The sequence below is a fragment of the Phyllostomus discolor genome, chromosome 5 (genome assembly GCF_004126475.2).
Source record: "Phyllostomus discolor isolate MPI-MPIP mPhyDis1 chromosome 5, mPhyDis1.pri.v3, whole genome shotgun sequence".
Taxonomy (NCBI): domain Eukaryota; kingdom Metazoa; phylum Chordata; class Mammalia; order Chiroptera; family Phyllostomidae; genus Phyllostomus; species Phyllostomus discolor.
Window position 1 is genome coordinate 4,509,981 of NC_040907.2, and position 14,584 is coordinate 4,524,564.

The 14,584-nt window shown below is 41.2% G+C and overlaps 1 protein-coding gene across 6 annotated transcripts in view; it reads right to left on the reverse strand.

The window, feature by feature from the left end:
- RERE (arginine-glutamic acid dipeptide repeats) overlaps positions 1-14,584 on the reverse strand; it is a 398,807-nt gene that overhangs the window by 123,018 nt on the left and 261,205 nt on the right. The window contains exon 1 of one of the 6 annotated variants that reach the window (XM_036025258.1): positions 11,411-11,712. The exons of the other annotated variants lie outside the window; for them this stretch is intronic. Coding sequence (XP_035881151.1) covers positions 11,411-11,436 — 26 coding nt within the window. The 5' untranslated portion in view covers positions 11,437-11,712. Of the gene's footprint in view, positions 1-11,410; positions 11,713-14,584 lie in introns of those variants that run through there. 6 annotated transcript variants of the gene reach the window in all.

Genomic DNA, 14,584 nt, shown 5'->3' on the forward strand with positions numbered 1-14,584 from the left:
TTCTTTCTTTCTTTCTTGCAATAAGCTAACTATGTATTAACATACATGAAATATGACTGTACTTACACAAGAAAACTTAGTGAAAGTGAAGGCACTATTTTACACCTTTGCAACTCTCTAATGGAAGACAGCTGGATTCTCCTGTCTGCTTCTACGTTCAGTCTGTTGCAACGCGTTGTTTCAGTTAAAGTATAAGAGGAAAATCTAGCCTCATACAGATATGTAACCAGAAAAGGGAAGAATATTTTAATACCTTTTCGATAATTATAGATATTTTAAAAAAGATTTTACTTATTTATTTTTAGAGAAAGGGAAAGGGAGGGAGAAAGAGGAGAGAAATATCAGTATGTGGTTACTTCATTCATGCCCCCTACTGGGGACCTAGCCTGAAACCCAGGCATGTGCCCTGACTAGGAATCGAACTGGAGATCCTTTGGTTCACAGGCCCATACTCAATCCACTGAGCTACACCAGCCAGGCCTAATTATAGATATCCTTTTTGATGCTACACCAAAACTCAGTAAGTAGTTGTTTCTTAAAAGTTTTTGCACACTGTGAATCTAAAACCTCATCAAAGACCTTCTGGACTCTTTTACATTAAAACCCACTAGTCTGTCTTGGCCTTTTAATGGATCTTCTACACAGATATGGTTTTGTAATGTCATACACTGGTTAAATGTTTTGAAGTTCTTCCAAATATCATTAAGTTTTGTAGACCTTCCAAATATCGATACAATTCATTACATAAGCTTTAAAAAAATCACATTTATTAATATCCTACCTATTTCATACGGAAAGCTGGTAGGTACACAGAAGCTGTCAAGCTCAAAGTGGTAGGTACACTATTTCAAAATTCTCATTTTTTCTCTGAAGCTCAAATCTTAGCATTGGCAAATACGACCAGCTGTTTTCCTTGAAATGGTGGGCTTACTTCCCTACTTTCAATAAAGTGTCTGTCAGACACCCAAATCTGAATAACCACAGTTATTCTTTCAAATAAAAATGGTGTGCTGTGAAGAGTGGCTAGTTAAAGCTTCTAAAACAAACCATATATGCCCTTTGGAATGCAAGAGAAGTCTTTTATGTCACTTCCCATTTCTTCACAAAGAACATTACAAAGACAAACTTCAAGGGTTGAGATTTGATAAAATTTATAATTGGGTACACAAACCACGCTTTGAGAAGTGCTACTTATGAAATATTCTGAACTTCAGAAAATACTGAAAGCTAAAATTCAAAAGGCCCATAATCCAGAAGATTCAAGGGTTATCCTTCAATTAGCAGCAATGATAGCAAACAGCTGAGTACTTTATATGTGTTCTAGGCGCTCTAAAGTATTACATCATTTTATATATTAATTCATTTAATTCACATCTTGAAATTAATGGAAGAATTAGTAGTGACATTCACAGAAATCCAGATCTCATTCTATCTTGTGTTTAAATGACATAGCTACAAACAGGTTTCTGCTTGATATAGAACATTGCTTAATTAACAGTAGGTACAAGCGAAGCCAGGGTGGTCATTATTTAAGGAAGGAAAATCCAGAACAAGGACAGTGTAAACCCGAGGAAGGCCAGAGAAAGGATACTACATATGAAATTAAGAGACCAGAGATGCAAGTCACACCCCAGGATAATGCAGGATACATCTATGTACACCTTTATCCTTGCCTCAGGGTTTTTACCTACAGTATCTGAAATTCAGATATCTTATAGTTATATGATAAACACAAGCAAAATAATAATGCTTTCTATGTCAGGTATACATGAACTCATTATTCCTTATGAGGCAGTATCTCCACTTTATAGAAAGTAACAGTAGTACCCATAACAACAATAAAGAATCTAATATATACATTAACCATCTGCTAATATACCAGGCATTTCAAGCTAGGCAAATTCCATATATTTTCTTATCTAATATTAAGGATGACCTTGTAAGGTAGATGCTACTATTTATCACCTATCCAGGTAAGAAAACAGAACCTAAGTAAGGTTAAGAAATAGAAAAAGATCATACAGCTGATATATGGAAAAACCAGAATCTGGACTCAAGTTTAGTTAACTCCAAGGTCAGAGCTGCCAGTCACAGTCCCATAGGGCAGAGCGGTTAAGGTACTGAACCAAAACTGTACAACTAATTAAAGACAAAAAGAACCAGTATGAGAAACCATATCATTTTCTCTAATGCAGTTCTACGTTCATTTCAAGCACTAAAGCAAGACAAAATAATCAAACAGAAGGGTTTTTTTAAGTTTGAAAATCATGTTAAAAAGAAAACCCATCAAAGTTAAAGGCCAATGTGTGTATCATTATGACAACGGCAAAATTTTAGAGCTAGAGAACAGGATTAGTGGTGAGGAGGTGGCAGGAACGGTGAAGGACGGGGAGAGGGCAGGAGAACCTTTGTGACGATGGACCACATCTATATCATGGTGGCGGGCACACAAAGCCACACTTGTGATACAATGGCACATAACTACACACACTGTCCCAACGCCAATGTCTAGCTTTTGCTACTGCACTACAGTTACATACAGTACACCTCCTGGGGGACGTGAGAGAAGGGTGCATGGGAGCACCTAAGAAGTCACAGAAGAGGTTAGCTGAGCGTATCATTACAGACAGACTAGGGATAAGGAAGAAAGCCAGACACAAGAAAAACTGATTAAATGATAAATAGACTCCCCCCAAAATATACTGTAGACAGCTGAACAAGTAACTTAAAGAAAAAATGCCACAGTTAATGAGCAATGAAATTCAGGAATCAACTCAAGTAATACATTTCTTTTTCTCCATGTTTACTAAAGAGATCTCTGGTATGGATCGTCTGTTTTGATAAATCCTTAACTGTGGATCATACTTTAAAAAAAATTGTCACATCCTCACCAGCAAGGAGGAATTTCTCTGCATGGCTAATATAAATAATACATGGTTTTCAGAACAGCTGAGATTCAGCCCCCTTCATTCTACAAATCTTTGCTTCAGAATATTAAAAAATAGTCCCAGAAACCAAATTAGAAAAAAAAAAGTAAGTCATTGTGTTTATTCCTTCAGTATTAAAAAAATAAAAAGAAATTCACTGTATATGAAATCTGATGCAAAAGAAACCAATGTAACAAAGCAGTATCCATGGCAACTACAACTTAATATTTCAGGCCTCTTCAGCTGCAGTGGATTAAATAAAATGACAAGATGTTCCCTCTGAAAAGTAACCTGTTTCCATGGAAACATTTTAGTCTAAGAAGTAAACAGGCAATGGACAGAAAGGAGCAGGAAGCCTGCAACTGAATATCAAAAAGGGAGCCGCATCTATGCAAAGGAGATGAGAGGGCTGGGGGCCAGATTCGGGAGGGGAAGGCTCCTCGAGAAGAGTGAGCGTGTGGGCTGGGAGGGGGAGCCTGCCCTGAGAGTCACCACTTCTCCCAATGGGGGGGATGGAGTGAGGGAGGCAAGGGTCTGTGGACGTTCACTCAAGGCACCCAAATGTCTCTTCGTGAGCATGGTAACTGCCTGAGACCAGGACTTGAGTCTAGAGGGGGAGAAAAGGGACAAGGACATTGGGCCCAGGGGAAATGACAGGAGCCTGTGGGGAGAACCAAGGCCTTTTAGAGGAGCTGGCGTGACTTCCCGTCGTGCCCCAGGCCTGGACTCCACCCCAAACACAGACCATCACAGCAGTGTGGACTGTGGCCCATCCCCAAAAGGCTGGCCTAGGAATTCTCAAGTGAGACCCCTGCTCCGTGGCTGGTGTCATGTGTGAACGAGTGAGTCACGGTGCAGCCTTAGTCTTCCTTTACCTGTCCTTCAGATGGCAAGTTTCAGACAGTAGGTGATTCTTATTTTTTCCACAGTGTTAAGCAGGAAGGCTGACATGAAATCAACAAAAAGAAGACCAGAAATTCTACTACCTTATCCCAAAAGTGACCACAGGAATGGACTGTGGGTCAGAAAAATATATACAACATTTTAGGAAAATAAAAAGGCAATTTATCAGAATGACTTCCTTTTGGAAGGGTTGTGGGCAGAAGTGAAAGTGAAGGAAGACTGGAACGGTGTGCAGGGCTTCTCAGACTTGTCCGACATGAACACACATTCCTAAAGGAGTCCTGAACAAATTCCTTTAGGGTCTAACATAGTACATTAAAAATTCATGTAAATTTTGTATTCTATTCTAGAACATAGTCTCATTCACTTTAAGGTAGAAGATTCTTTTCCCTAAATTTGAATAAAATCACCATGTTTTGTGCATCGTACCAGAATGCCCCATGACTGTGGCACCCCACCACTGGGAGGGAGGAGCTGTTAGACACACCTGAGTATGGATGCTCAGGTGCAGGAAAAGGACAGACTTCAGAGTCAGAGAAACCTTGATAAAACTTGCAGTAACAAGGTTTTGCTAGCTCTAAGCATGACCTAGAAGACATAATTCAATCTCTCTGAGCCCCAGTTTTCTCATCTACGAAATGAAGTCCTGCACTGCTAGTCTGCAAGGTTGCTATAAAAATACAACCCGATGTACGGAGAGAGCAGGCCCAGTTCCTGTCACACAGCAGTCATTGCTATTATGAGCTTCGCGCACTGGCAGTGAGGGAGAACAGAGCTAACTTCTCGGAGTTCCCAAAGCACCACCTATCTCTCTGTCAGCCCTTATTGGAGTTATGGTTTTGTGTTTATTTTGTATAATTATTTCTTTCAATGGATGCCTTGCCCTTTAGACCAAAAGCACCATGTAGGTAGGAACTAAGTCTGTTTTTAGCTCCCCATTATATCTCAGAGTCCACTGGCACTCACTAAATACACTTTAAATAAATAAAGGACTCCAATATTTTAACTAAATTACTGTTTAGCCATAGATAGCAAACTAAGCATTTTGTTACAAAATTAAGTCAAGTCACCTGTAACAGAAGGCTAGCCCTCCAAACAAAATTAATCTGAAACAGGTTTGAGAAAAGTGTCAGCAGGAACAAAATTCAGTATGCATTCAAAATAATAATAATAAAAAAGAGAATCAGTGAACAGTTGAACACGTTAATGTTCCAAAGTCATACACAAATGCAAATACAGGCACTCCTCCAAAATCTAGAGTCCCAATATCCCAAACTTTCTCTGCTGGAAGTCTCTTAGAGGCTGTCCAATCCAACCATCCAGCTTAACAGAAGAAACCCAGGCTAGGGGGATACCGGTGCTCTTTTGAGGGGTCCCAGTAAGTCATCTACAGAGGATTCCAGGCCCCAGAAGCAGCTCTCCTTCCACAATATCCCCTACAGATAATTCAGAGTCCAGGCTAGGATTTTAGGCATTAGCCGAGGAACAGGAAGAATTTCCATGCTGACAATAAGATGCAGTAAATATGGCACTTATACAATATATTTAATATCAGAAAAAAATGGTTAAAAAAATTTTAAAACAACTGGTAAGAAAGAATCTGGTTTCAAAGTGCTACTACAATGACTACTCCACTGTCTAAATGTCTCATTTGCTTGTCGCCTATCATGTTCCAGAATTCAGTCTCAGGAATGGTGTTACATCTGCCTTATGAGGGCTTTTCTTGCAGGGAAATAGTGAGAGCGCCTTAAAAGGCAGAGAGCTGGGGGGGTCTCATCAAACTTAAAGAGCGGGCTGTATGAAGTGTTTTGTTTGGTAAATGACTATGTGCATCAGAATTTGCTTTAAGATTGGCTTCCATTATAATCTCATACCCAGATTATGGGGTAGTAATTAATTTTACTCACCTCAGTTTCTTTGTGGCTATGGTTATCTATCAAAAAGAACCGGAGAGTTATACATGGTGAAATTAGTCTTGGTCAGTTAAAGTGGCAGATACACAATTGACCCTTGAACAACACAAGGGTTGGGGATTCCAACCCCCACACGGTTGCAAATCCACATATAACTTTTGACTGTCCCCCAAACTTAATTACTAATAGCATGCTGTGACTGGAAGCCATAAACAACACATATTTTTAAATTTTACATGTATATATGCTCTATTTTTACAAAAGAGTTGGCTGGGGTGGGGGGACGAGTCTCATTTGTCTGGCCCTGCCACTGCTATGTAGGAACTTGCAGTGTATCTGCCCGTGGCCTACGACTCCATCCCACCTCGGCCTCCTCCGGGGTATTCCTGTCATCGCCAGCTGCACAGAAGGAAATGGCAGTAAGGACCACAGCCCAGAAGAAAGCTGCACATGCACACAGAAACACATCTGCCTCTTTGGAAAACAAACTTATTTTTTAAATCCCACTGTGACTCCAATAATTTATAAAGCAGCAGTATTTGAAGAGTAAATTGATCTCCTGACCAGAAATGTTATTGGCTTTCTGCAAATTGCAATCAAACTTTAAAATGAACAGAAATGGAGGGCCCCCAGAAAAAGAGGGACTTTGGACTAAGTAGGTCTACAATGCACATCTGATTGTCACTTAGTTCGACCATCACCTTATTACTTTTCGCTCTAGTGGTGAGACTGCTGGGGTTGGGGCGGGGGGAAATCCAGCAGCACCCCCAGTGGTAACACAAACATTAGCACAAACATACACACAATATTAACAGAAAGTGGTAAGAAAAGAACAACACTGAATGATGAACATATTGAATGTTATACAATATGGAAGTAAAGCTTCTATAAAAAATATTCAGGAAGTATAAAGAAAAATATAAACACCCAAAGAGCATAAGAAAAAAGGAGATCAAGGTAGATAAAAGACTTAAATATAAACCGTGACACCATTAAAGTCCTAGAAGAGAATGTAGGTAGGAAAATCTCAGATATTTCACGCAGAAACTTTTTTACTGACATGTCTCCTAGAGCAAGGGACATAAAGGAAAGAATAAACAAATGGGACCTCATCAAAATAAAAAGCTTTTGCACAGCTAAAGAAAACAGTATCAAAATAAAAAGAGAACCAACTGTATGGGAAAACATATTTGCCAATGATACCTCAGACAAGGGTTTAATCTCTAAAATATATAAAGAACTTACACGACTCCACTCTAAGAAGACAAGTAACCCAATTAAAAAATGGGCAAAGGACTTGAACAGGCACTTCTCCAAGGAGGACATACAGAAGATCCAAAGACACATGAAACAATGTTCAATATCGCTAGCTATCAGAGAGATGCAAATTAAAACCACAATGATACCACTTCACACCAGTCAGAATGGCCATCATAAACAAAGCAACAAACAACACGTGTTGGAGAGGGTGTGGAGAAAAGGGGACCCTAGTGCACTGTTGGTGGGACTGCACACTGGTACAACCACTATGGAAAACAGTATGGAACTTCCTCAGGGAACTAAAAATGGATCTGCCTTTTGACCCTGCGATTCCACTGCTGGGACTCTATCCTAAGAACATTAAAACACCAATACAAAAGAACCTTTGCACCCCGATGTTCATAGCAGCACAATTTACAATAGCTAGATGCTGGAAGCAACCTAGATGCCCATCGGTAAATGAGTGGATCAAAAAACTATAGTACATTTACACAATGGAATTCTATGCAGCAGAAAGAAAGAAGGAGCTCCTACCCTTCACAACAGCGTGGATGGAGCTGGAAAGCATTATGCTAAGCGAAACAAGCCAGGGAATGAAAGACAAATACCATATGATCTCACCTTTAACAGGAACCTAAACAACAAAACAAAGAAATAAGCAAAATATAACCAAAGACACTGAAATAGAGGACAGACTGACAGTGACCAGAGGGGAGAGAAGAGGGAATTTCAGGGGAGAATGGGAAGGGTTTACAGGACAAGTTTGAAGGACACATGGTCAAAAGCCAGGGGGAGAGTGGTAATGGGAGGGAAGTGGGGAGGGTTGGGTGGGTGGGCTGGAGTGGGAGTAAAAGGGAGAAAACTGTACTTGAACAATGATTAAAATAAAATTAAAAAAAAAAAGAAAAAAGGAGATCAGTAAAAACGGTGGCTAAACATATTGGTCACTAATTTAATTTACCATAATTCCTAACATAATTCTTAACACTGTTTTTGTTAAATAGGTTGCCCAAAAAACACAGGTGTTGTTGAGAGAATCATACCTACAAGAGATTGTTGAGTTGGCCTTTGAATTAATAACAGTAATGCACTGAGCAACTATATGCCAAACACTTCCATACTGTTTTCATCCAATTCTAATAACATCTGTGAGAAGCATTATTTATCTCTATATGACCCATGACAAAACCGGGGTTCAGAGGAGGGAAGGAACTTATCCAATGTCACAGCTGGTCCAATGTCACTTACTAGGTGCAATGTGAACCATACCACCTAATTCCAAATCTAGTCTTTTCTCTTACTATAGATGCCACTCATATATGCAACCCATTTAGGGTGGAGGCCCATTTGTCAGGCACTCTACTGGGAACTGAAGCGCGAACAGACATGGTCCATGCCCCAGAAGCTTAAAATCTAATAGGGAAGACAATCAACTAGTCACAAACAAGTGTATAAGTTCAAATAATTTTATACTACAAAAATAATGTCTAATAACCCCAATTGAATTAGAATAAACTATTTTAGCTTAGACCCAAAGTGTATATCAAAGTATACATCATAAGACTTAGACTAGCTTTCTTTCAGATTTGCTTTAAAGATACATTCAAGGACCTACATTCCCCACCCCCATCAGAAACCAGTTAATACAGATGATTACCAGTTGGGAGGAGATTTGTGGCCATAGACATAATTTCAAATCTCCCTTTAGTCTGCATTTTCTCTTTCCTGTCTCATTCTGACATTTGTTTTACAGCTTTAGAGTGAATGCCTCTCTGGTAGAAAGACAATGCAGTTCAGTAATGACCAAAAAGTAAAACTGAAAAAGGAAAAGTGAATTCAAAAGGAAAAAGGATCGGGAACAACAAACAACTGGAGAATCAGAGACACAGTGAATGACAGGTCTTAGGTGTGTAAGTCTTCGGCTGCAGAGCTAACACACCGGAGTCGGGAAGTGGTCAGAAGCAGACCTACCTATGCTATGAGCAGATTCAGAGACTCTGCAGAATTTATGTTGACACAGGAATATTTTAAATGCGACCCAACCTCAGCTGCTGATTCAAGATTCTAATAGAATAAGAGAAGCAAGATCTGGATAATATTTTGGTAAACTTTTGCTTTTGTTCTCCTGGAAACATACTCTCTATATTCACCAACACTTCCTCATACTCTGACGTACAACAGGAGGGGAGCAATGAGCTCAAATGAAACTAACTAGCATGTTTTCAGGGTCCAAGCAACAGAGACCCTAGACAACCTCACCAAGAGTACAATCTTCCATGTGCTTTTCTTTCTCCTCTACCACCACCAGACAAGCACGTGTAAAATTCCCAAAATATTTTTCCAAGACAGCAACATTTAGAACAAATGCATACCACCCAAGAAACAGCTCTAGCGACTTACTTTATTAGATCTGAAATACAGACATTCGACTCCGAACAACAAAGGCTTCCCACAGATCACCACAATAACTACAGGTCCTCACATCTAAGCGGGCAGCTGCATGTGAGCTCTAAAATACACATTTGCACCAGGCCACACCTCATACAAGAGGGAGGAACCTGACCAGAGTTGATTCAGCTACAAGTACAGCTTGCTACTCACACTTTTTATTTTTGCTAAATGTAAAAACCCAAAAGTTTAAGAATTATTAAAGATCCTAAAACAGAAAGGTAGTTTCACACCTGTTTTCCTGACAAGTATTCTCCTAACTCAAATAATGGGTTTTCTAAAATAAATCTAAAACTTTAGTCCTGTAAGGTCAACAAGTGCTACAACACCCAGTTTCTCTAAAGAAAGGACAATTTTAGACTTAGAAGAATAAATGTGCTTCTAAACAGAATAAGACAAATTCCAGAAACACCATTCATGGTTCAGGGAAAATGAGTACCGGCCCCAAACTTTCAAATGCAATGTTCAAATAAATACAATCATAATGGGAAGATGACTCACACATGAATGGAAAAATGAGATTAAAAACCAGTAATAAATGTGCTAAGCCTAAATGATCCCTCTATAATTCATGTCCTTAAATCACAATCTCAAAACTGAACTTGCTAGGAGCCAGATTACAATTCAGCAGTATTTTCATTTTCTAGAATTACTGGCTTTCCAAAAACTTTCCAAAAACCAGGGGCCCCGTCTTGTAATTTTTTTCATTACACAGAGAATTTCTCCCTCTGTCATACTATCAGTTTTTCAGTCGCACATGTACCTATAGTAGGTTTCCCTTCATCCCCATAAATACACAAAACTTAAGGGTCACTTCAAATTTTTTCCCAACCTTCATCAAAAGAAAGAAGAGGAGAAAAAGAGGAACAACTAATATAATTTAAACACTTCACTTAATATTTACTAGGGTGTCTTCGACTTACTATGATTGGCTCCCTAAGCTGACCATGGTGACACAGCCATCTTTCCAAGCCTTGTCTGCAAAGAGGAACACACAGGCAGCGGAACCTCCCCTCCCAGAAGGAACTAGCGCCCAGCCCCATCAAGCAGCAGGCACAAAACCTGGCCTGGTCAGTGCCTCCACCTCAGTAGGCATCAACTCCTCTTTTTCACTCCGCTCCGACAGAACTGGCAAGTCACACAACAAAATGCACAGATGCAAGTGCTATCCTCTGCTAAAACAAAATGAACAAAATATCTGGAACCTCAACTTCTAACACACGTCACTGCGTACAATTTCTTTAACTGCCAAGAAATTTTCTGTAAGTTCCAAAAGGAAGAAAGGATTGCTCCTTTTGAAGCAAAGGACAGTAAAAAGTGGTGTGATATAACCTTTCATTTCTTTACAAAAAAATTCCATTTCCAGGTGATACTGTTGCAACCACAATCTGCAACTGTCCCCTGCATACATCAAAATGTGTGCACTGCTTCATTTTCAGACTTCAGGGAAAGATCACAGGAATTATAATTTGCTCTGGCAAACAGGCTCTCAATCAAAACAAGTTCCACCCACCTTCAAAGCAACCAATAGCTGCCCACCTACCACCCTTCCTAAAACATCCAAACAGAGCTGCTCTGGGGCCCAGGCATTCCCTAACCCAGCGGCCTGCTGGTTTGCTCTGCAGGTGCTTGAAGGCAAACGAGCTTGGCACAGGGCACACAGCAAGGCTCAGGTTAAAGCCATACCCAGAGAGGAAGAGATAAGGAAAAGGGGAAGAGGACAGGGACACAGGGACCCACAATGTTCCCCATTTGCTTTAATGCATCTCCGGGTAGACGCCATCCTCAGCTCTGATTTCACGCCTCACAACACCACCTACAAGGCCAGCCAGAGCTGAATTAAAGGCTCTCAGGAACATGCACTATGAATGATGAAATGATTCATAAACATCTTCAAAAGTGAGAAAGAGCAGCAAAAACCATCAGTGTCTCGGTGAGGCCAGACGAAGATTAGCCTACCTGCAGGGGCTGAATGGATCATCCATGACTAACAGAGGCTCTGGTGAGTCTAGCTGTCTCCCTGAACCTCTACTTACTGCTAAAACTCTGCCCTTTTCTACACTAACAACTCAAAATGGAGGCACATGCAGTCTGAGAGACCTCACAGAGCTTTCACTGAGCTTGTGCTATGACCTAAGCCTTCACGCAGAACGCAGAAACTTCCCCCTCACACTGACAGGACTGAGCATGTGCTGTGACCCTCCCTCATCCATACACTGTCTCTCAACGCAATCAATCTCAACCCTGCTGTTTCCGTAAATAAAGCCCAGCCAACAGACTCTGCAGCTTCTCCCCGCATACCAAGCTAGTGTGCAGGGAAGTGGGGCCTTAGAAAGGGGATCCGAGACAGCCAACACCCGGGTACTCTGCAAGCAGAGCCACTGAGAGGCTTCAGACAAATGCCTTGCTCTGTCAAAACAGCAAGTTTTGTCTTTAAAAAATAATGGTAATTGTGGTTTTAAAGAGCATGATCTTCAAGAAGGAACAGAATCAAAAGACACATACGAATGACTATACCTGAGATTAAAGAACAGAAACAGTGCTGCACGTTTAAAAACACAGCAGTGCCACTTAACGGGAACAACCCCACACATTTTTTTTTTTTTTGAAAACTTTAAACATTTAGGAAAAGGGCGCAGGAACGACCCTAGCAAAGCCATGGAGTGCTGACTGGTCGCAGCTACAAACGCAGTGCAGATGGGTAGATGTTGAGAGCACGGTATCTAAACACTCCATGTAAAGAGCTTCATCCCTTTTAGATAAGAAGTTCTAAAATGTCCCCAAATAATAATAAAAAAAAAAACCCCACATTTTCTACAGCGATTCTACCCAGTCAGGTATGTCTAGCTTAAAAGACGTACTTCTGACAGTAAGAAAGACAGGAAGGTCCAAATCAAGGGGTCAGAGAACACCCAGTCACTAATACCTGGCACCCGAAGGTGCAGGGGTCTCCTGACTCAGGACTCAAGGCACCTGCCTAGAACATTGCCCGTGGAGCTAAATTAATTTAAAATTAATCAGAAAGGATTGCTAAAGCCTTGTAACCAAGGCCACACATTCTAATCATACTGAGCACTATAAAGTATTCCTGTTGCCCACAGTACCAGTCAAGACATTTTCTGTTAAAATCCTTAAAAAACACACCCATGCCCTCTCCCCGAACCTCCTCAATAAAAAAATGGGGGGCGCAAACTGGGCTGTCAGCCATAAGGGCACCTTAGTTCTGGACGTGTTTCCAACTAAGAGATGATTCTGTACATTATGACTTGGTTATAAAAAAAAAAAAAAAAAAAAAGAGAGACCGTGAAACTCCCTCAGAGGGCAAGATAGGGTAGGAAACCACAGCGCCAACTCTGTTTCCTCCAAACGCAAGAGTGTGAAGAAATCAGAAATGGCTTTAACAGAGTTCTCTGTGTCTTCGGGATTCCTAAAGGCAGTGAAGACCCCGACCCACGACCCACCCAGGGCTGGTGCTCATGTACCAAATCAGCCAGGCTCTGACCCTGTGATTAAACCCAAACTCTCACCATGCTGAAAATGTAATGCGCACAACACAAGAAATGCCAGGTGCGCTTAAATAAGCGTGTGAAGCAAGTATCTACAGGTTGAAAGACCATTTTCCCTACTCACATATAAGATAACATGCCCCAGAAGTAACCAGAAACAGTCTGGAGAAAAAAATCTTTCCAAAAGCAAGAGCAATTACCAGCTAAATAGCATAAATATGACCACCAACCATGTACTGAAAAAAAATGATTAAAATAAAATTTAAAAAAAAAACAACACAACAAAACTACCACACCTCTTCATACGGAAAATGTTTCCTTGGAGATATCAACAGAAGACAATAATTTTATAAATTCATCATTACTCTGAAAAACCATGGGCACTGTTCCATGGAGCTCAGCAACACATCCTTACTATAATAGCGGGTCAAAAAACACGGCTAGGCCCTGGCTGGGTAGCTCTCATCCGGCTAGAATGTCATCCCACTATGCCAGGGCTGTGGGTTCGATCTCTGGCCAGGGCACATACAAGAAAAGCAACCAATGAATGCATACGTAAATGGAACAACAAACAGATGTCCCTCTCTTTCCACCTCCACCTCTAAAAACAAACAAACAAACAAACAAACAAACAAAAAACCATGTGCTATAATCTTGGTCCCACAAGGCCCTGAACAATTCTAAGGGCAAGTCACCAATGTCCTACTGCCTTTTCTGGGTAACACTGGGTCCTGGTGGCGAGCCCAGCCCACCTCAACATCATCTTCATTGTCCTCCCTGACACTGTCGCCTCGCGGCTCTCACTCAGCACTCCGACAGACCGCCTGCCCATCCATCGCCCATCCATTGCCCCTCAGCGGCAGCACGGCCCAGGGCTCACTCTCTTCTCCTTCACATGCCTTCCAAGGAGAACTCCCCAGCTCGATCATGACTCCAACCGACTCCTCTCTGGAGACACCTCCTTATGAGACCGGCCTGGAAGCTGGATCCACAGAGAGAACGCTGTGCTTGTGTTGCTGTCCCTTAACTCAATGTAGCTTTTCTGAGGTGCCTCCCCTCTCTTCACAGACTGTAGGCCACAGGTGGCACACACAAGGCCTGCAGGCCAAAGCCGGCCCTCCACCTTGTTTTACCTGGCCTGGCACCATAGTCCCATTGGCGGCGGCGCCGACTCCCCACTTAAGTGTTAAGGAGCAGTTACTTGTATACAGTCCTAACATTACGTACGGCCCTTTGCAGGCAACCATGAGGCTGATGTGACGCCCAGTGAAAATGAGTTTGACACCCCTGTTTTAAGCTCTTTGCGGGCAAGGAAAGTATCAAAATCATCTCTATTTGAATCACCCAACCCTCTCATTTTGAACCCTCAAAAGATACATCTGACGCACTGAGAGAGGCACAATATCACTTACAACGTATTTCTTGGCAAAAATTACACAACCTAAATCTAACCACGAGGAAACATGGGCCAAGCTCAAACTGAAGAATACGTGACAAAACTGTCAACGCCATAAAAAACCCAAAGAGGCTAAAAAACACATTATGGAAACAAAGGAAGGCTAAGGATATAAAGAGACTCAACTAAACACCAACATGTGATCATATCAGAAAATTATTATGAAGGCCA